The following is a 22,375-nucleotide window of genomic DNA, read 5'->3' on the forward strand; positions in this document are numbered from 1 at the left end:
TTTGTTTAAAAAATAGAAAATTACTAAAAATAAGTTTTAATCATAAAAAAATAATTTAGTTTGGTAAAAATACTTTCAATGTATTAGAAATAATTTAAGTGCAATAAAAAGAATCAAGGGCCTTTTTGATTTACTGAAAACAACTGAATTGATGAAATGAACTAAACTGATTAGAGCTAAACTGAACTAATAGAACTGAAATGAATTGTTTATGAGAGAACGAAATTAGGACTGAACTGAACTGATTGGAGCTGAACTAAATTGAACTGAAATTAAGCCGAAGAGAACATGCCCCAGGTTGTTTTTTTTTTTTTTTTTTTTTTTTTTTTTTTTTTTTGTTAAAAAAAAAAAAAAAATGGGAAAAAAAAAACTTGGACATGCCCCAAGTTAATAATAACATAAATATCTATTTACAAATAATAACATAAATATAAATATCTTTTTTTTTTGACGAGAACATTCCCCAAGTTAATAATAACATAAATATCTATTTACAAATAAAACTACAAAAGTACATTATTATATAAATAAGCAATATGATATCGTATGTCTAAATATTTTACATTATCAAAAGAGGTTACATGATCATATTAACATTCCAGCTAAAAAGTTTAGGACAATTGGGATATCGCCCGGGCACAAAACTAGTAGAAGAATAAAGGAATACTAATATTTATAAAAACATGTTTATTTAAAACTATTATAAGTACCGCCCTGCCTTATAATTGGACGATCAAATAAAGACTTGCCTTGCCTTGCCTTGTAATTGGACGATCATAATTCATATAAAGACCCGCCCCTAAATTGAACTGATTGGAGTTGGACCGAAAGGAACTGAATAGAGGTGAAATGAATAGTTTATAAGTGAAGGAAATTGGGAGCTGAACTGAACTGAAATTAAGCTGAGGAGAACACGCCCAAGTTAATAATAACATATATATCTATTTATAAATAAAACTACAAAAGTACATTATTATATATATAAGCAATATGATATCGTATGTCTAAATATTTTAGATTATCAATAGAGGTTACACAATCATATTAATATTCAAGCTAAAAAGTTTAGGACAATTCAAATATCGCCCGGACACAAAACTAGTAGAAGAATAAAGGAATACTAATATTTATAAAAACATGTTTATTTAAAACTCTTATAAGTACCGCCCTGTCTCGTAATTGGACGATCATATAAAGACTTGCCTTGCCTTGCCTTGTAATTGGACAATTCGAATATCGTCCTGACACAAAACTAGTAGAAGAATAAAAGAATACTAATATTTATAAAAACATGTTTATTTAAAGTACCACCCTATCTCGTAATTGGACGATCATATAAAGACTTACCTTGCCTTGTAATTGGACGATCATACTTTGTATAAAAACCCGCCCCATTTAGACGGATCTAACCCATTATAACTGTGGCGGGTCATAGTTTTGAACACGGCTCCAAGGCCTCCAATCCTACATCTTTATTTCATTGAAGCGCACTCAACGTTCTCCATTGAAGCGCAGTTCACGTTCTCCGTTGAATGTAATTCTTGTGTCCTCCATTGAAGCAGCTTCTGAGGTAAGTTGTTTGTTTTTGTTACGAGTATTATCATATCAATATAATTCTCAGTGGTTCAAGTTTAGGGTTTATATCTTCAGTGCTTATTTAATTATCAGTGCTTTAATTTAATTATCTGTGCTTTAATTTAATTATCAGTGCATTAAGTTTAGGGTTTGAAAATCTGAACTGTTGGTTCTAAATTCTTAGATTATGAAACATCATAACCAAAAGAAAGAAAATTATGAGCCTAATTTTGTTACTGAATCAAATATCCCTAAAATTATGTATATTTCGAGATAATTGAATATGAAATTGGATCTTTTTCCCTGCCTGAGGACGGGCCTGCTTGAGCCAAGCACCCCTACTGATTAGCAAGCCAATTATAAAAATTGTCACCTTTGCGAGTTTGGGACACATTGGTATAGAAGTTAGCACCAAATTGGTATAAACGTTCAGAGGCGGGGCTACAAATGCTAACATTTAAAGTGGGGCAGTGCAATTTTGTTGAATTGGGACCTAAAATCAATTTTTTAAGGAAAAGTATGTTTAAAAATTTAAAAGTCGGGGCCCTTTTATAGTAGTTTCACTTAAGGGGCCCTGTGCGATCGACCACCCTGTACATGCTCAGAACCACCCCTGTAAACATTAACAGCCAGATGACACATTGGTATAAAAGTTAGTAAGTGGCGATATGTGACCCTTTTTTTGTTGTCGGAGAAGCGCGTATTATACAAGTGCTTTATTATTTTTGTTGTTGTTAATACTCAATAAATATCAAATAGTTCTCCCTTCCATACTCACTTATGATTATTGACAAATAATACCAATCAACTATTGTAGGATTGACTATTAGCGAAAAGCGAAAGATGGCAGAAGACGCTATTTTGCTCTGTTTGGAAAAGACCGAAGAAATTCCAGATTCTGGAAAATTTGCCAGTGAATTTGGGATTGATCATGATGAAGTGATCAATGTTACCAAGAGCCTTAATGGCTATGGGCTTGTTCTTGCTCAGGTTTTCCTTCTCTCGTTCATGTTTTGAATGATTGCTTAGTAAAATTACATATTGGGGATTTGTCTATTTTCTTGAAGCTGAGTTATGCAGTTTATTTTGATTTGGTTGTACGTGAATTTGTTTTTATCAAAAGTCCTCTTTTTTCTTTGAGCTAGAAAATTAAAAGTGAATGCTATGTCAGAAGGTGTAAATCAGCTTAGTATGCAAAGATCTTTTTGCTTAATTAGAGGTGAAGAATGTGTTATGTTTTTTTAATTTCCAAATTTTACAAATTAATAAAAAAAACTGGTGTTATTGTGTATTTTGGTTGGATGGGAAATTATTGACAGTGAGGTTTAGCAACTACTATTTTCCTTTGTGGGGGCCATTTTATTTATTAATAATGCAAATGGAGGGTGTAACTTGAGTGCCTATTTGTGAATTTAGTTCAGTACTTCAGTGTGTAACTTGATGAAAATGTAAAAGTTAAAATTGTTTGCGCCTTTGCCTATTGATTTAGGCTTTGGAAAGGTATTTCTTGAATTAAATTGGAGTATTCATCGCTAATATGTGATTTTGAAATTACAGGATATTAGAACAATTTTTTTTTCTTGGATTTATGCATTTATTATAGTGAATATGTGTGTTTGCCATTGTAGGATATTAAGAAGGAAAACTGGGTTCTCACTGAAGAAGGAAAACTTTATGCTGCTGCAGGCTCTCCTGAAATGCAAGTTTTCTCAGCTATACCACCCGAGGGTATTTCGCCTGATGAACTTCAGGTTGGCAGTTTTTGCTTTGCTGTATATTTGATTGTTCTTTTTGATAAAGTGAAGGATCTTAATGTGAGTTTTCATGTTGGATGCAGAAAAAGGTGGATCCTTCTGTTTTTAAGATTGGATTTTCTCAGGCTATGAAGAATAAGTGGGTGGAGAGAGGAAAGCAATTGGTATCCAGAAAGGTAAATTTCTTGAAGTTACATTATTGGAAAGATTTTATTTATATCTTTCTAAACTATGCTACATTTTGTCTAAACTTGTTCTGTACTCCTGAAAATTCAAACTCTATTGTTTTTCTTGTTTTCAATATATTGTTTGTTTTTTATTCTTTCAACTTTTCTGTTTTCTTTTTATTACATTTTAAAAACAGCTGCTTATTTTATTTTATTTTTTATTGTTAATAATTACAATTATATCTATGTTTCGATAAGTAACATTACCAACATGAACGTACATATGAAGCCGTTACACCTGTTTTAATCATCGGTTACATTTACTGAGAAGTCTCGATTAAAATATTTAAAATGGGTGAGATTGAATCATCTTAGGCTCTTGAAACATATGAAAAGGGTGTTTGGTTCTCAAGTTGGTATGAGTTAAGAATCATGGATTTTGAACTTAATGCTTTATTCCAAGTGTTGGGTTTTGTTCAGGAATATGGGTTTGGTATGATACATACAGACATACCCGTCTCCCACCTTAGGTTTCTTAACCCCATACCTTGTGAGCTTGAGTTATAGGTTTAGAAAATGAAATCTTCCTAAACAAACACTATGCATGAGTTTTAGGCTTTTAGCAACTTCATATCCATACCTTATACCTTAGTTGTGTGTACCAAACACCTCGTAAGTGTTGTCAGAAGACCAATAAAATTTACATTTGTTTGTTTCGGGCTTGTATTTGCATACAATTCCTTCATACTTTGAGCTTTGATTTGCAATCTGCGATGATGTGAATTGAAATCGACTAAGACTGACCACACAAGGTGTACTAAGGGCTTGAAAACTGTATATCAGTCGTAGCAAAATTTTGGTCTCTATTTTTGAAAGACATAACTCAGCACAGTGCCTTAGTATTCCCTTTTTTAAATTTTTAACAGGTGTGGAGGTGAACCCTGACCATACCTCAATCTTCATAGTTTCTTTAGCTAGTATTTGTGAGTAGGGGACAGGTAAGGGGATCCTCAGTTCCCCACCCCATCATTTGCAAAATTCGAACCCCTAAGGTAAGAACGTTATCAAATATCAAGTGAGCCAAGCCTTGTTTGGTGCCTTGATGCTCTTTTATTGGGGTCAAATTGTATAAGAAGAAAAGGGTTTTAGGGTTATAATGTTTGGCCTTTCTATCAAATACATTGTACATAGTGGTGGTGGTTGTTTTTGTGTAGTGAAGTACAAATGTAAGCTTATCTATATATGTATGTATTTGTGTTTTGCAGCTTTTTTTTTGAATAACAATTTAGTTTTTTGTGGCAGGTTCAACATGTTGACGACAAGGTCAAGGACTTGCTTACACATATACAAGCTGCGAAGGTGAGACGGTGTCTTTACTTGTTTGGTATTTACCATGCTGGCATTATTTATGTGATGAGGTCCCACTTATCAGGCTTAGGAACTAGTAGCATCTTCCAATGTATTTATTTGTACAGTTAACGATGTTCTCTGATTGTTTTGTTGTTAGAGTATTTGAGTATTGTAATTTTGCTGTAGTGGATTGCTTCCATGAATTTAAACTTAACTAAATATTTACTACGAATCTGGACAAATGCCCTATGATTCTATGAATAAGAGTGGATCCTTTGGTTCTGCCTTTATATATTGTTTGGCCGGGGCAGAAAGTGCTCTACTGGTTATGCTGTTCTGTTTTTGATAAGCAATTTCTTTGCGGGACTTTTGGTAGTAACCTCTTTACAAGGCTTGGCTAGTTGGGGGTTAGAATTCATATTATTGATCCATCCAGTGTTCTAGACTTCTTGGTGTTTCATAATAAATTATATTGCAATGAAAACTGTAGTTATTTAAAGTTAAACAATTTTAAATTTGTAGGTATGCTTCTTAATTTGCTACTTGTTTGTGTTTTCCTTTGATAGTTTGTCTTCCTTATATTAAGGAAAATTTTCTATAGTCTCTTTGTTTAGCTTTAATTGGCGAATTTCTTGTCTGCAGGTGGTTAAGCAAGATGATATTGATGCTCTCAAACGGAGAAAACTGATAACCTTGCAGTAAGGATTTCTCATGCTCTCTTATTATACTTTATCTGTTTTCAGCTGACATATTGGATAATGACTCTATGCTAGTTTCTATTCATGTACTGTTCTTGTGCTTATGTCTCCTGCATGCACATTGTGAGCTGTTACACTGCTAGCTGATCTTTTGTATTTGCTAGGACATGGAAGGGATATTCAATTCGAAAGGGTCCAAATTATGCCCCAAAAAGGAAGAAAGCAGCAACTGATCTGACTCGAGAGCATTTGCAAAGGTATTTCACTCATGCATCTGATTGGGAAAGGGTTTTTTTTGCATCAGTGCACTATTCAGTTAGCTGCTACGGATGTTCTCTATTCATGGTGCATTACTCCTATTTTATAATGTAAAGAGCAATTTCAATGCTGCTGTGCTTTTCCTCGTCTAAAAATTTGTCAACTAAGAAGAAGGGAACATTAATTATTTTGTGAAATTAGATATCTAAGCATGAAACCTAATTTCTTCCTCTTGTACTAATTAAGTGAGTATGCCCCATATAAGAGAGTGATCAGTGGACATATTCTGAAGCCATTTAACTATTCAAGGACAGCAATAGCTTGCAATCATTTTTATTTTTTGAGACCATGTAATGGGGAAATAAATTTCTACAGCTTGCTTGATCTTTAAGTGAACAAGGTAAGGTTAAATACTTAGGTAGAAATTGATTATAATGGATATTGTTAGCTTACTTAGCTGACTTGCAATATAAAAATATATACACACACACACACATGTTGGCATTTATTGCATAAGCCTGGTATTGCTCTGATAAATTGACGGTGTTTCCAGTGGTGATCTTAAAGCTTCATTGATGAATTGGTTTGAAAATCTGTTGGCCTTCAGGCCTTGTTCCATTTGTGAAGTTGTTGTTTCATGTGATCCTTTTCCACAGTTTTCATTGTCGCATACCTTCTCTCCAATTTTGGCATACTTAGGGCCTGATCTCTTCAGCTTGTTTTTAATTCAACTCAGTTCCAATAAGTTCGGTTCGGTTCTTATCTTAATTTCCTTCTCTCATAAAATATTCAATTCAGCTCCATCAGCTGAGCTGAGCTCAACTCATCTCAGTCAGTCAATCAGAACAGGCCCTTACCAATAAGCCTTTTGTGCCTTGGTGCTCTGTAATGAGTGTAATCTGTACTTGTGTTGCTATGAGCAAACTTTGTGTGACTTGTTGACACTGTGGTGGGAGCTTAGTTTCAGTTTTATTTATTTATTTATTTTTATTTCTTTCTTTTTTTTTTTTTTTTTTTTTTTTTTTTTTTTTTTTTTTTTTGACTTTCTAATGCTGGCATGTTATCTCAAGTGGTGCCTGGAAGGATTTGGAACTCAAAGAATACAACTTTAATGCTAAAGGTCTTCCACCTGAAGGTGGTCATTTGCATCCCTTACTCAAGGTTAGGGTGCTGGTTCTATTTGCTTAAATTCTCTTTTCCAGGGGTAGTGTAAGCATTTTCATAATTTCATTTGGTTGCAGCAATTTGTTATTTAGTTTAAATGCAACTTTTTAACTAATTTGAAATTTTGAATTGCATAACTGCATGTTTATTGTACTATTGTTATAATAGTTGCTGATTGTGTGGTTAGAACTTTCAGAAATCTAAAAATAGGATAGTACCCCCGATCATGGTGCACTCGGTTAAACAAAAAAAAAAAAGGCAGAAAGAACGTACATGTATTTGATAAAGAACATATCGTATTTGACATTTGACAAAGAACATACCTATGTATGTTTGATAATATGTTCTTTTATGCTTGTGATCTTTAAAATATATATATATACATATACTAGGGCAGCTAACGCGCGCGATGCGCGCGTCATAGCTAGCCATATCTTGAAGGTTTTTTTGGTTTGGCTTTTAAATCACAAAATTAGTTAAATGAACAATAAGAGAAATTTTTCCTTAAAAAAAAAACAATAAGAGAAAATATGTAATCAACTATATTTAGGTGGTATAAATGTTCAAAAAGTGCATAAATATTTTAGAGGGTATAGTTGTCTAAACACTATTCATTAAAATAGCATCTACATATTAATGAGGGTATGTATGTAAATACACATTTTGAAGGGTATAATTGGCATTACACTATTCATAAGAGTATGTTTCTACTTAGGGAAAGGTAGGAATATATATATATATATATATATATATATATATATATTTAAATTATGATTATTATCGTACGTTCTTTGAGTTTGATCAATGTGTTCTTTGGGTATGAACTATATGTTCTTTACATTATAACTTATGTTCTTTTGACATATGTTATTTTGAATTTTGAAATTTGAAAATGTAATCTTAAATTATTTTTAGTTGATAATAATTTTAAGAGAGGAAACTGTTTTTAGGAAAATAATTTCAGTAGAAAATTATTATGGAAATTTGAGTTTTTGGACAGAGAGAACTATTTTTTGGAAAATGACATCTTTGGTAAAGATTTTTTCTGTTGATGTATAATTTTCAGTGAAATTTTGATAAAGTTTTTATCACGTTCTTTTTGTAATGCCTTTATGTTCTTTGGTGCATGTTCTTTGTCAAACACAAACATGTTCTTTGTTAAACACTTGTATGTTCTTTTTCAAACACCTATATGTTCTTTCCGCCTTATTTTTGTTTAACTGGCGCATGCACAGATGAGGCATTATTAGAAGTCAATTTGTTTGTACAAGTTTCAACCGAGCAATGACATATTGGAATGAGCATGTGCTTAACCGATCTGCTTGAAATTTTATATTTCTGTCATCAATCACTATTATAGAATTGGAAAAAAGATTTGCAAGCAATGTACTGTATTGATACTCGCGGTTTTGAAAGTTTTGACGTTTATCTTTTGGCACTGCTCACAAACTCCACTTTGACCATCGTTTGTAATTTATAAAGAAAAACATATTTAAGTGTATCTCATTAGATTTGTCTTAGTTTTTTTCTCGGAATATCTTTTTATTTTATTTTTTTATTTTACAAATATACATTACAAATAGGATTTTTTTACTTTCACCACAAAAGAAAAATCAATAAATTGTTTTTGGCTACCAAATAAAATTCTAAAAACCGTATCTTACCACCTGCCGTTGAGAAAACCGTTAAATCTAACGGTTTAAAAAAATTCTTCGATTTTTGTGCACAAAGCATGTTCTTCACAGGTTTAGGGGGGCATTTTAATTCTACGAGGCTAATTTGAGGTCAAAATTGACAAAAAATGACCAAAAATGCTTCGTTTTGCGTGTTTCATGCAAATTGAGGATTTTTAAACACACAAAACGAGGCATTTCCAATCTTTTTTTGTCTATTGACCTCAAATTGGTTCCAAAGGTCCAATATGCTCCCAAAACCCTGTCACGAAAGTCAATGAATTTAAAAAATTCCGTTAGATTTTTCATGACAGGTAGTAAAAAACGATTTTTAATTTTTTATTTGGTGGTAAAATAAAACTTTTAAAAGTTTTGGTAGTAAATAACAATTTCTTGATTTTTTTTTGTTGGTAAAAGTAAAAAAATCCTTACAAATAGTAATAGTCATGGTATTACATTGGCAAGCGCAAAAGTGTGAAGTGTTGAGTTCTTGAGTACTTTAATAAAAGGAGTTATATTTTGCCAATTGAACAATATGATAGTAATTTAACAAGAGATGTTAGAAGATAGGATTAATGCAGGGCATTCAATGTAGCAGATGCGCTTTTTAGGTGAAGGATGCTAAGTCCATTAGTTTTACAATGAACTTTTTTTATTCTTAGTTTTCACTCAATATTTTTTTTTTTTTACTTTGCTCAAGTCTAAACTCTTGCCTGTCAGACTTTTTTTTTTCTTAATTTCTATTATTTTCCTCATCATCCTGATCTGTCAACTCTTATTTTAAATTTTTGTTATGTCTGACATCATTCAACGTTTCAGGTTCGGAAGCAATTGAAAGACATATTTCTTCAGATGGGGTACGATTCCATTCGTCTTTTTATTTTTATTGCGTTCTATTTCCTTGTTCATGTATTTATTTTGATGGAAGAATTTGCTCTGATATCTATTGATATTTTATTGGCTTTACAAATTTGTCTTGGTCTGGGCGCAGCTTTGAGGAAATGCCAACAAACAATTATGTCGAAAGCAGGTACGTTTGTTCTTTCATGTAATACTTGTCTGTTGTCTACTAGTTTAATACTTTAACTTCCTGATCTATGCTATTAGCCTATTTGTATTTTTTAATTTAAATATTGTCATGCCAATATGTACTATTGTGTGCTATGTGTAACAAGTAAAAATTTATGATTTGCTGAATTCAAAGAAAGCCTTGAATTCTGCCATACCTATTTTATAAAATGATTCTTAAATGAGAAAGCCACTGCTTCATATTCTTTTTCCATTTATTTTAATATCTAATGCATGTTTTGTGTCATATGACCTTTCTGTGCCCTGTCGCTCAGAAAGCTACAAGTTACAGAATTTCTTTGCACTCAAGAGGCTAAGCTAAGAGAGTAGTACTCTATGCACAATATTTACTTCCAATGATCACAAATGGTGACTTGCTGTTAATTAATTGTTTTTGTGGCTTAGATCTTTTTCTCCACTACACATGTTAAGTCATGTTTCAATAAGGAGCTGCCTGTTGGATTTTCTATCTACTGAATAAACAATAGCAGTGAACTTATGGTCTGGCAATGAACGTATTTTTATTTAATTGGAGACTAATTTGTTTAGAACATGTCCTATTTCACTATTTGCACTTCGTCTTGTTAGGAAGAATACTTTGAGAAGAATAATTATTGGAGGGATTCTCTTTGCTGCAGTTAAAAAGGAGTTTTTACATTATTAGCTGTATTCTTTTTTCTTGTGGTTGATTGCCGGGAGACTTGCGACATAATGATGGATGTTTACTTGATTTAAGTGGTTGTTAGAAGTATGAAATGATTGAAATCCATACTAATTAGTTTGCGTTCTTGAAATGGATATGTTTATGGCCATGGTTTCTATTGTTAGAAGTCTATTTTTGTTATTGGAATTCGACATGGGGTCTAGAGGCTATGTTACATCTTACATGGACTCGCACTTTACTGTTTCGTATTTGTGTCGACACGACACAACCCGACCAGGTTGTATGGTCAAACATGAGAGAGAGAGAGAGAAAGAGAGAGTGAGAGAGAGAGAGAGAGGGAGAGAGAGAGAGAGAGAGAGAGAGAGGGGTGTGAGGTTTTGGCTTTCGACTTCTTCAAAAAAGTTTGAAAATAAGTGGAGATAGGCGAGAGAGGTGATATGAAGTTCTACACATTCACATGCTACTATATTATAGAGCTGTCAAAAACTGACCGGCCGAAAACCCGACCTGAAACCGGCAACGATCTGAACTCAACCTGTATTCGAACAATGGGGTGAAGCTAGTGATCTGTAACCCCCACCTGAACGTGACCTGATGTTAACCGAACTTGCACATAGTAACTGACAACCGATTTGATCTAATACTTTATGACCTGAACCCGAACCTGCACATAGTAACTGTAAACTGATTTAATCCGAATGGACCCGACAGCAATTCAAACCTGAAATAATACTTAACCAGTTAAAACCTGTAATTGAGTCATGGAAGGTTTAATAAAATTCTATATACCTTTTGTTGAGCTTATATACAATGGTACAATTCTGTGAACCCTCAATTTGGTTCAACTTATATACCTTTTGTTCTCTATTATTACTCGTATATAGGTTAAATAAAATCTTGATATTGCTTGATCAAATTATGAAAGGCATAATTATATAGGTTCAACTTGATATCGATGTTTATTAGAATTAAAGTTGAACACTAACCCAACTCAACACTAACCCATACCCGAATGTACCATCTATTAACCCACCCAAACCCGACTCACACACAACCCGAACCTGAAATTGAACCCGATCTGAATTTGACTCGAATCAACCCGACCTATACTCGAAAAGGTGGACGGCCCACCCATAATTACCTGAACTGAAATTGACCGACGCTTTATATCCATATATTTTACTTTCGTACTGATGCATCCCCGGGTCTCTATCTTATATGCCTTAACCAACGCAGGCGATTTTTCCACTACTTTCTTGCGAATAACCTCATTTTTTATTTTATATCTTAGGTGTTCCCGCACATCCACCTTAACATGCGCTTTTCCTTAGCCTGCATCTTTTTATTGTGCTCCTTCTTAGGAGCCCAGCATTCTGTACCGTAGAGTATAGCAACACTGGTAAAACTGCATATGATTTAAAATTTTCTTTAGGGTTTTTTTTTTTTTAAATTTAGATTTTTTCCTTGTCCCCGTATTCGTGTCCAAAGAACTTTTCACAATATTCGTTCATCATTAAGATTAACACTTGGCGTCTAAAGGCTCTTATGTATATGTTAAAATTGGACGATCTAAAAAATTTCTCCATAATGTAAAATTTATGAATTATACTATTATGCTAGTGTGGTATAATTTCTTTATGTGTATTTCCTGTAAAGGATGAATGCTTGGTATCTAAAGGCTCATGTAGATGTGCTGTGGGGGGGGGGGGGGGGGGGGGGAACGTTCACAGCCTGTTGTTGTTTTTGTTTTTTTTTATTTATATTTATTTATTTATATTTAAAGCAGTCTGTTCACCGATTTAATGGGCAATCTTTAAAACTAATTGTTTACTACCACTCAACAGCTAAGCATTAGCCATTATGTGGTGTAGGATTTTGTGATTGAGGCTGTTATGTGGGTAGATTCCAAGTCGCATGATGTTATAATTTTTCATAACAATGTCTCAAGGTTCATGACTTACATTATGTGAGCTGGAAAAAAAAAAATCATTCTAATGTACTTTATGCGTTTCCAAATAGATGCAAGTCATGCAACACACCCTTTAGCACAGATTTTAAGAAAACTACTGTTCACTGGTCCCCACATGACTTTAACTCTTCAATTAACACTTTTAATTACCCACCCACTGCTTTAAACTCATTCCTGTAAAATAACAAACCCACTAATCAACACCCATATAATCGCCATCTCCATTGCCACAGCTACTGCTAATGTCACTCCTAAGCATTTCCACTTTGTTCATACTCCTTCAATAATGTCTTCTTCCTTTGTAATATCACAAAAACAAATTCAACTAAAAAAAAATACAAAATATTCATTTAAAATCAAACAAATTGAAATTTGAAAGATGAATTGTGTACCTTATCAATGGCGCGAGCTCGTAAATTGGGAAGAAGGGTGGTAGATTTGGCGAGATTTGTAAAGGTAGGTGGTGGTTTCGGTGGGTCGGTGGGATTGGGGTTGTGGTTTCGGTGGCTCGGTGGGATTAGGTGGTGTATTGGGTTGTGATTTTGGTGAGGTGGGTGGTTGTTATTTATGGTGGGAATAGTGGTGGTGATTTTGCTTGTTACGTTGGGTATGTATGGGTTGAGAGGAGAGAGAAATTACTTTAGAGAAGGTGGGTATGTACGGGTTTAAAGGAGAGAGAAAATTACAGAAAATTACTTTAAAGAAGGTGGGTAAGTGGGTTAATTAAAGAAACTTAAGCTGGTTAAGTAAGGGCAAGTTTGTAAATTTGGCTAAGAAAAGTTTCCATGTATGGTGTATTGCAAGTATTGTGACAATTCCTTTTTAAAGTAAAAAAAAAAAAAACGGAGGAAGTATACCAGAATCTATATGCACTACCCAATACAGGGATATTTTAAGTTGGACATGGGAATTTGCATCTTGATGTTTTGCTTGGATTTATTTATTTATTTATGTTTGATGATTATAATGTTTTTTCTTATAGCTTTTGGAATTTTGATGCGTTGTTCCAGCCACAACAACACCCAGCTCGTGATTCACATGACACTTTTTTTCTGAAAGGTTTGCTTTAATTTATCATGTTTATAGCATCTTTTAGACGTCTATTGTTCCATCTTTTGTATCAATTCTTTTGAAATTTATCCTCCAACCGTAGGTAAACCTACACTTTATCTGCAATTTCTCTGTAATATTACCATATAATTTTTTGGGATTTTTTGGAAAGTTCCTGGAAGGCTGAGTACATCATACCTGTCCTAGCCCTGATTAGTTGCTTTGTTGGGAATGATTGTTATTGTAGCTATTGCTGTATTATTATAAAACCACTTTAATTGTGCTGTCGTCTGATATTATTTACATGATGCTCATTTTAGAGATTGCGGATGGTTTCTTGATTTATACTGATGTCCTAATATATTTATATTATACCACAATTGTTTTTTTGCCTTAAGATAATGGATAATCTTAAATATCTTCATTTTTTTTAAATGTCCTTGGACAATCTAGGGTTATTAAGTTTTCTACACTGACCTAGCTATGATGCTTACTTTTACAAGGTTGTGCCAACCTAATTTGCAACTTTGGAACATTGGTTTTTGTGCTTATTGAATATGTAATTGCTACTCTGCAGAACCGTCCACTACACAATGCCTGCCTGAAGATTATGTTGAGAGGGTAAAGTGTGTTCACGAATCGGGTGGTTATGGTTCTAGAGGGTATACATTCTTCTTCCTTTATTTTATTCAATCTCATTCTTCTATCTTTTAACATTTTACTTCCGTAGTTTCTTTTTAGCTGACACGTGTCCAAATATCAAATTTACTTAACTTTGCTCAATGATAATTAAAGATATTTATATTTAAAATCATGCATTGGCAAACATGCCTAAAAAATGTGTATGCTAATATATAACTAAGATAGTGTCACTCCTGGGGTGCTGTTTTGTCATTCCTTCCGTTTTTCCAAGTATGTAAATATGAAACATGGAGTTAGCCACTTAAAATATTTACACGTCCCTAAGTTACCTAGAAACTGTAAGTACTGTTTATTTTGCTCTAAAATTGTCCCTTGATTATTCTGAATTATGTTTAATGTAGGTATGGATATGACTGGAAAAGAGAGGAGGCGAACAAAAATCTTTTGCGAACACATACAACTGCTGTTTCTTCAAGAATGCTATATAAACTTGCACAGGTATTTTATGACTGTAATGATTTAATTACTGTAAGTAATTTGTGGTAGTTGAACCTCTCAGGGCCCTCTCTGTCTCTTTTGAGCTGTCATATTTTGTATAGAATAGTTGACGTCATTTTGCCATTGCCTTAATTGTTATCTTTCAACTTTGGGGTATTATTTGTGAGATATAAAATATTCCAAAGTTGCAACTAAACATGGGCACGGGCCGTGCCCGTGCCGCCGCGGGCCGTGCCCGTGCCGCCGCGGGCCGTGCCTGGCCGTGCCGGGGTGGTGACCGTGCCGTGCCGTGCCGGCAATTGGCACACCCCGGCCCACGGCACGGCACGGCCCACGTGCCTAACGGGCCGTGCCGTGCCGTGCCGCGGGCCAAACCGTGCCTCTTGATATTTTTTTATTTTTTTTTTTAAAAAAAAAATGTTAAAAAAAAACGAATTAAAAATAAAAATGCATATAAAAAAAAAAAATACGAGTGCGATAATCCGAAAACATAAAAAATTGAAGAATAACTTATTTTATTATATGACGGTAGCCGGTACGAATGTACGATAATTCAATAATACAAAATTACAAAATAAGTAATGATAATTAAAAATCGTACAATAGTGTATGAATATTGAATAACTTCATTTATTATACGGAATACGAAGTTCGATAATACAAAAAGAATACAATATTGTATAATGTAAATATGTAATCATGTAATTATTATTGGTCGTCTTCGTCTTCGCCTTCGTCTTCATCTTCGTCTTCGTCTCCTAGAGGTTCAAGGTCATCCGCCAATTGAGTGGATTGAGAAGTATGAGAACTAAAAGAAGTCGACGTTCCTTCATCGTCGTCGTTTTGTGCATAAGTACGATCTTGAGAACGTGTTTCGGCATCCAACCAATCCTTGAAGCAAACACACATTTCAAGTGTTTCGGGTTTTAGTCTTGTTCTTCTATCGTCTAGAACTCTTCCCGACGCACTAAAAGCTCTTTCGGAAGCAACGGAGGAGACTTGGATAGCAAAAATATCACGAGCCATTGCCGACAAAATTGGATGTTTCACGGCTTGTGATTTCCACCAATCGAGGATGTCGAGGCCAAACTTCTCTTCGTCGTCCATGCCTTTCATGAAGTCGTAACTTAAGTACATTTGCAACTCCGAAACATCGCTTTGTGTTCTCCTAGATGATGATGATTCTGTACCTGAATACTTAGACATCAAGTTAGCAGCTTGTGCAAATAAACCTTTGGCCCGTTTACTTACATTTTTGGATGTTTGAGAAGGGGCAAATCGAGACACGGTTCCATATTTACTTTCATAAACATTATATAAATTAAAAAACTCATCCGTCACCTTATTTTTAAAAGTTTCAACATCATCTTCAAAATTCATGTTACTATAATAAATATCAATTAATAAAAAGGTGCCATCATATTTTTGTCTAGGATCTAAAATAGAAGCAAAAATATAAATCTTAGGAATATCGGTGTAATATTTACGCCATTTATCCTCCATGGATGGAAGATATCCACGATAAACGTGTTGTGATCGGTGTTCCGCAAAAAGTTGTGCAAGTAAACATGCATTGCTAAGAAAAGAATGAGCACAAGGATTATATACAGAAGAAAAACAATGTGTCATACCATATAGTAATTGTAAAAACTGCATATATTTTTCACAATTAGCCCAATCATCTTCAAGTAAAGCATTTTGTGGATATTTCATATTATAAAAAAGTGTTAAATGAACCTTGTACTCGATTGCCCGACTCAACATTTCATAGGTGGAGTTCCACCTAGTTGGACAATCCGGTGCTATTTTTATGGTTTTTATCCGTTGTTGCCTGCAAAAACCTTTCCATTCTTGATATCTCATGTTAGAGCTATTAATAGTGCAAATAGCATTCCTTATTTTGTGATAAAATGGACCAATTGCTTGTGTTCCATCCTTCACACACAAGTTAAGAACATGACAAATGCATCTAACATTCATATTGTTGTGGATGGTTCACTCGACCCGGAAGCTTGTGTTTGGCTACCTTGGGAAGGAGGAGGAGGAGGAAAAGGAAATTCATATTGTTGAAATTGGGTTTGTTGAAATTGGGTCCAAGGAGCCATATCATCCATTTGTTCTTGCCCTCCCGTGTTTTGGGGATGAAAGAAAGGGGTGGAAGTGTTTGGAAAGGGCATGTTAGGAGAGGGAAAGGGCATGTTAGGGGGGGGCATAGACATTGAAGTGTTTGGGTTTGGTGATTCCCTACGTGTTGACTTGGCTTTTCTAGAGGAGGAGGAAACGTTCGGGTTTGATGCCATGATTAATTAATAATAATAACACAACTAACAATAACAAAGTAACAATTAACAACAATGAGATCAATGAGAATTAATTAGTAAGTAGTTTTTATATAAATTAAATTTTCAAAAATAATTATAATAATAGTAGATTACTTGGATCAATGAGATCCCAGGTAGGAGAGGTTAGGAGCGACGTTGTCCAGAGCCCAAATCCCGCCTTAGACAGATTTCAACAATCCAAATAACCCACAATTAAAATAGAAAGTAGTTTTTATATAATTAAGTAGTTCCAATAATAATAATAATAATAATAATAATAATAATAATAATAATAATAATAATAATAATAATGATAATAAATTAATAATAATAACAATAATAGTAACAATAACAATAACAATAACAATAACAATAACAAATTAAAATAAAGTTGAGTTAGATCTTACAATGACGCTTCAATGCTTTCCCAAATTTATAATTTCCCGAATTTTTAATTTCCCGAATGTAAATATAACAATTTTTTTTTTTAGGAATTTGTATGTTTTTTAGGAATTTGAGAATTGAGAATTTGGGAGTAAGAAAATTAGAGAATAAGAGAGAAGAGATGAGTTGATGAATTGTGAAAATTTTGGAGGAAAATATGAGGTATTTATAGGGGATTTGGGTGGGAAATGGGGTGGAAAATATGGCCGTTTATAGCTGTTGGAAAACGGCCATAAACGGCCATATTCCAACGGCTAGTGGCACGGGCCGTGCCGTGCCGTGCCTGGCCGTGCCGGGCCGTGCCACGTGCCGTGCCGGCGGGTCGTGCCGGCGTGCCGGCCCACGTGCCGGCCACCGTGCCACCCGCCGTGCCACGGGCCGTGCCCGTGCCGGTCCCAAAAAAGTTGTTCACGGCACGGCCCACGGCACGCCGGCGTGCCGCCGTGCCGTGCCGTGCCGGCCACCGTGCCCGTGCCGGGCCGTGCCGGAGTCGTGCCGGGCCCGTGCCGCCCGCGTGCCGGCACGGCCCGTGCCCATCTTTAGTTGCAACTAACTTGGACCGGAGGTAGCAAATATATATATATATAATATATATATATACATATACATATACATATATTATATATATATACATATATGTATATGTATATGTATATGTATATGTATATTATATATATATATATATACATAAACATACACATATATATATATAATATATATATACATATACATATATTATATATATATACATATACATATATGTATATGTATATGTATATTATATATATATATACATATACATACACATACACATATATATATATAATATACATATACATATACATATACATATACATATATATACATATACATATACATATACATATACATATATGTATATGTATATATATATAATATACATATACATATACATATTATATATATATATACATATATATACATATATGTATATGTATATGTATATAATATGTATATGTATATGTATATTATATATATATATATATACATATACATATACATATATATATATACATATACATATACATATATATATATACATATACATATACATATATATATATACATATACATATACATATATATATACATATACATATATATATATACATATATATATATATATATATATATATATATATATATATATATATATATACATACATATATATATATATTGTGTAATGTCATTTCAATTTGTAAAGTCTAACTTGTACGTAAGTATTCCCTCTACTTGTAAATTATACTTACTTTTACGAATAAAAATTCTAGATTTAGTAAGTTGCACTTTAAAGTTTAAACTCTCATTATTAATCATCTAAAAGGACATGGATTAGACCTGTTATGTGATTCTAGTTTAGCTCTTGTGGAGTCTTGACCCTTTTAATCAAATGTGGCCTACGAGCTGGATGGTTAGTTGAGGCAGTATAACATTTACTTCAAAAGTAAAGAGAATGCCATGGGTTTTTGTTTGTTTGTTTTGTTTTTATGTCTATTCATGGATGGATAGATGGATAATCAGTCGAATAGTTGTTTATGGGGGCAGTATACATTTACTTCAGAAGAGGTGAATACCACGACTTTTTGTTTTCATGTGTGTATTTATGGATAGTTAAATGGATAGATGTTTACATGTTCGTGTAACATATAATAAATCAACCCTAGTCCTTTGTAGGGCCCTTTTGGTCCTCTATCAATGATATGGATTTGAGTAGACCAAAAAGAAAATCAATGATTGGATATTCGTTTATATACACTACAAACCAACCTAAGTAACTCTAATTCATTTAGAATCCTAAACTAGATAACATGGCAAATTGGCAAGAAAAGCCAAAGAGCCAATAACACACCTATTGTATGGCTAATGGTGCAAATCAATCTATCAGAACAACAATTCTACAATGTTCAACTCAAGATTCAAGCTAACAACTTGGAAGTCCACAAATAACCCTTTATTATATAAAAATTTAATAAATTGATTGTAATTTGTAACACATTACAAATGCTTGGAAAAAATGTTTAGTAAGTGGTGAAGACATGAAACCATATTATGTTCTACGTTGGATATGGAGAGGTCTTTTGCTTTAATACTCCTATATCCTTTAATTTGATCTGTATCTTATGCTTAATGACTTTGCCAAATTATAGTGTTCAACTAGATTGATGTATCTATGTTCTGATCATGTATTTTCTCATGTTTGCAGAAACCATTTGCTCCTCAAAAATACTTTTCAATAGATCGTGTGTTCAGAAATGAAGCTGTTGACAGGACGCACTTGGCAGAATTCCATCAGATAGAAGGTGAACTCTCTCTTTTTTTTTTTTTTTAATTTTTTTTTTTGTTTCTTAGTTGGGCAATAGTCATATTTCTAAATATTGGGTACGAGGTTGACAAAGGTTGGTTGCAAATTTTAATTCTCATAACGGTGTATCATTTAACAGGGCCAATTTCTTATTGCATGGCCAATTGTTTTAAAATAAATAAAATACTTAAACTTGGGTTACATCTGTGTTAACATTTATTGCTCATAAGTGTGTGGTTTTGGAAAGGTACCTTTGAATTAGCAGCGCATCAAATTTTCTCTGATAAAATAATGAGAATTTGTTGTTTGTTACTCGCCTAATCATGTATTTTCTCATTTCAGGCCTTATATGTGATCGTGGTCTCACCCTAGGAGATCTTATTGGCGTACTGCATGACTTTTTTTCACGTCTAGGTAAGATTTGTCTTTGTTTATTCAAGTTATTGTCTAGCTTTTTTAGTGTCATGTTACAAATTATTCTATGGTCTATTTGACCGAGAGAATCTGAATATGCCATAAGTGAGAATATAAATCCAACTTATTTCTTGATGCTACTCAGCATATTTCTTAAAATACTATTGATGACTAGAAAACCAAAATTAAGCTTTGGCAGGATGCTGCTCAGCATATACATCCTTGAAACTTTTTCTTATAACTACTATCAGATCTCTGAATCTGGAATATAGCTTTAAAGCAATACTTTGATTTCAACTTGGATGACTCCCTGGTGATGTAAAGTAAGTGTTTCATGATTTGTGCAGGGATGACGAAACTTCGTTTCAAGCCTGCATACAACCCTTACACTGAACCTAGTATGGAAATCTTCAGGTAAGAAAGATTTTATATAAACATTAGTGTATAATGTGTATGTACAATTCCTGTCATTGTGATTTAAAAAATCATGGCATGTTCTTTTGCACAAGTATATGTATTATTTAAGAGCAGTGTACTGCTGTGTCCATGATCATATTTGTGGTTATGCATAATCCGGTTTGGACTGATAAATGAACCAAACTTGTCCTGTTGGGACCTGTTTTATTTGCTTTGCAAAACTTGCCAAATTGTCACTTGCATTGAAACCTTTAATCTTTGATTTGCCAGTTATCATGAAGGCTTTGGAAAGTGGGTGGAGATAGGAAATTCGGGTATGTTCAGACCCGAGATGTTGCTTCCTATGGGGCTTCCAGATGATGTCCGTGTAGTTGCATGGGGGTTATCCCTTGAGAGGTGAGCTTTAATATGGTTTCATTTCTCTAATAATGAATACTGCACTTGAGATATACCAGCTGCAATTTTGTTAGTGTAATTTCAAGCAAACTGAACTATGTCTTCTATTTTATAAGAATATATAGTATTGATTTCCTTATATTGTGGCAACTTTAGCTGATATTAAAACTATGTTTTCTTATAAGAATATATAGTATTCATTTCTTTATATTGTGGCAAAGAGATGACTAGAACCAACAGAAAAGAAAAGGTGAAGAGGGAAATTGATATTAGCTGAAAAACTTGTCATGGCTTTTGAATAATTTGTGACAATTATTGGCTTTTTTCAAACCCAAGAAATGAGATCATGAATCTTGAAATGGATGTAATTAATTTTGACATATATGCGAGCACTGTGAAAAGAGGGACTATTTAGTGTCATGTAGCTTCAATCTTTTTTTTTTTTTTGTAATTTCTTTTGCAGGCCTACGATGATCTTGTATGGAATTGATAACATACGAGATCTATTCGGGCACAAGGTATGTCTTATGAATATTTAAATTTTTTCTGTTTTATTATATTAGAATTCATTATTGATATTTTGTTATAATACTTTACGTTTCTTGGTCGTTAGGTTGATCTGGGATTGATGAAGAAGAATCCCATTTGCAGAATTGGGCTTGAATAGCTTTCAATTTCGAAAGCTAAATGCAAGTATTTCATTTGATTTGTTTTAGCTTAACTTCTAACAAAGCTAAATTATATTTTGTGACACCAGTTCCCTACCAGTTTTATAAATTAATCTTGTTCTTTTTTGGGACATTCTCTTGATCTTGTGTATTTTTTTCGTAATTGTTGATTCCTAGCAATTTGTTTTTGTAACTACTCCAATATCTCCCATTCAAAACTTGTATATCAAGCTCAGTTTAGTTTATTTTATTTTATTTTTTTGGGGGATATTTTCTTTGGTACTTATGCGTTTTTTAATTATCTTTAGTACTCACGTGTTTTTTTTAATTCTCTTTGGTATTCACATGTTTTTTTAGTTTTTTCTTTGATACTCACGTGTTTTTTAATTTTCTCTTTGGTGAACACCAAAAATTTTAATTATCTTTGTTAATCATAGATTAGAAGTATATATTAACATCATTAAGGACATATTTTGGTTAAAAGCTTTAACTAGGGTTAGGCACTTTATTTATTTTATAACTAAATAATTTAAAATTCCTTTTTTTTAAAAAATTTAAAAAATAAAAATCTAAATTTAAATTATTATGTCCACGCGAGTCCAAGTTTAAATCGGATATTTTTCGGGTCGGTTTCGGATCGGGTCGGGTCGGGTGTACTTTTGACACCTCTAACTTCCATGATCCTAGCTCTGATCTCCCTTGCACCCGTAGCTGGCTGTGCTAGACCCCCTTTGAGGCCGGCGATGCATCAATTGCGCTCGACCCGTCCCCCTCGAACCATAAACCCCACTCCCCCAAAACTCTTCATCCCTCCCAAAAACGCTCTAAAACAAGCAAAGTGGT

The 22,375-nt window shown here is 33.4% G+C and overlaps 1 protein-coding gene across 1 annotated transcript; it reads left to right on the forward strand.

The window, feature by feature from the left end:
- The first annotated feature begins 1,413 nt into the window (after window positions 1-1,413).
- On the forward strand, window positions 1,414-21,663 carry LOC145604798 (phenylalanine--tRNA ligase alpha subunit, cytoplasmic-like). The gene is made up of 19 exons (XM_081660754.1): window positions 1,414-1,570; window positions 2,393-2,565; window positions 3,204-3,326; window positions 3,413-3,505; window positions 4,799-4,855; window positions 5,489-5,544; window positions 5,709-5,801; window positions 6,873-6,963; window positions 9,459-9,496; window positions 9,631-9,669; window positions 13,323-13,399; window positions 13,968-14,052; window positions 14,434-14,530; window positions 19,539-19,635; window positions 19,980-20,051; window positions 20,399-20,465; window positions 20,739-20,864; window positions 21,328-21,382; window positions 21,478-21,663. The coding sequence occupies exons 2-19, from the start codon at window positions 2,419-2,421 to the stop codon at window positions 21,529-21,531; spliced, it is 1,467 nt and encodes a 488-aa protein (XP_081516880.1). The 5' UTR covers window positions 1,414-1,570; window positions 2,393-2,418; the 3' UTR covers window positions 21,532-21,663.
- Window positions 21,664-22,375: the final 712 nt, after the last annotated feature.

The sequence above is a fragment of the Chenopodium album genome, chromosome 22 (assembly GCF_948465745.1).
Source record: "Chenopodium album chromosome 22, dcCheAlbu1.1, whole genome shotgun sequence".
Lineage (NCBI taxonomy): Eukaryota > Viridiplantae > Streptophyta > Magnoliopsida > Caryophyllales > Amaranthaceae > Chenopodium > Chenopodium album.

Excerpts from the sequence above, each read along its gene's own strand:
- LOC145604798 (XM_081660754.1), top strand. The coding sequence starts at position 2,419 with ATGGCAGAAGACGCTATTTTGCTCTGTTTGGAAAAGACCGAAGAAATT. Across the intron at positions 20,466-20,738 it reads CCTAGTATGGAAATCTTCAG|TTATCATGAAGGCTTTGGAA; the intron begins GTAAGAAAGATT and ends TTGATTTGCCAG. Across the intron at positions 21,383-21,477 it reads GAGATCTATTCGGGCACAAG|GTTGATCTGGGATTGATGAA; the intron begins GTATGTCTTATG and ends CTTGGTCGTTAG.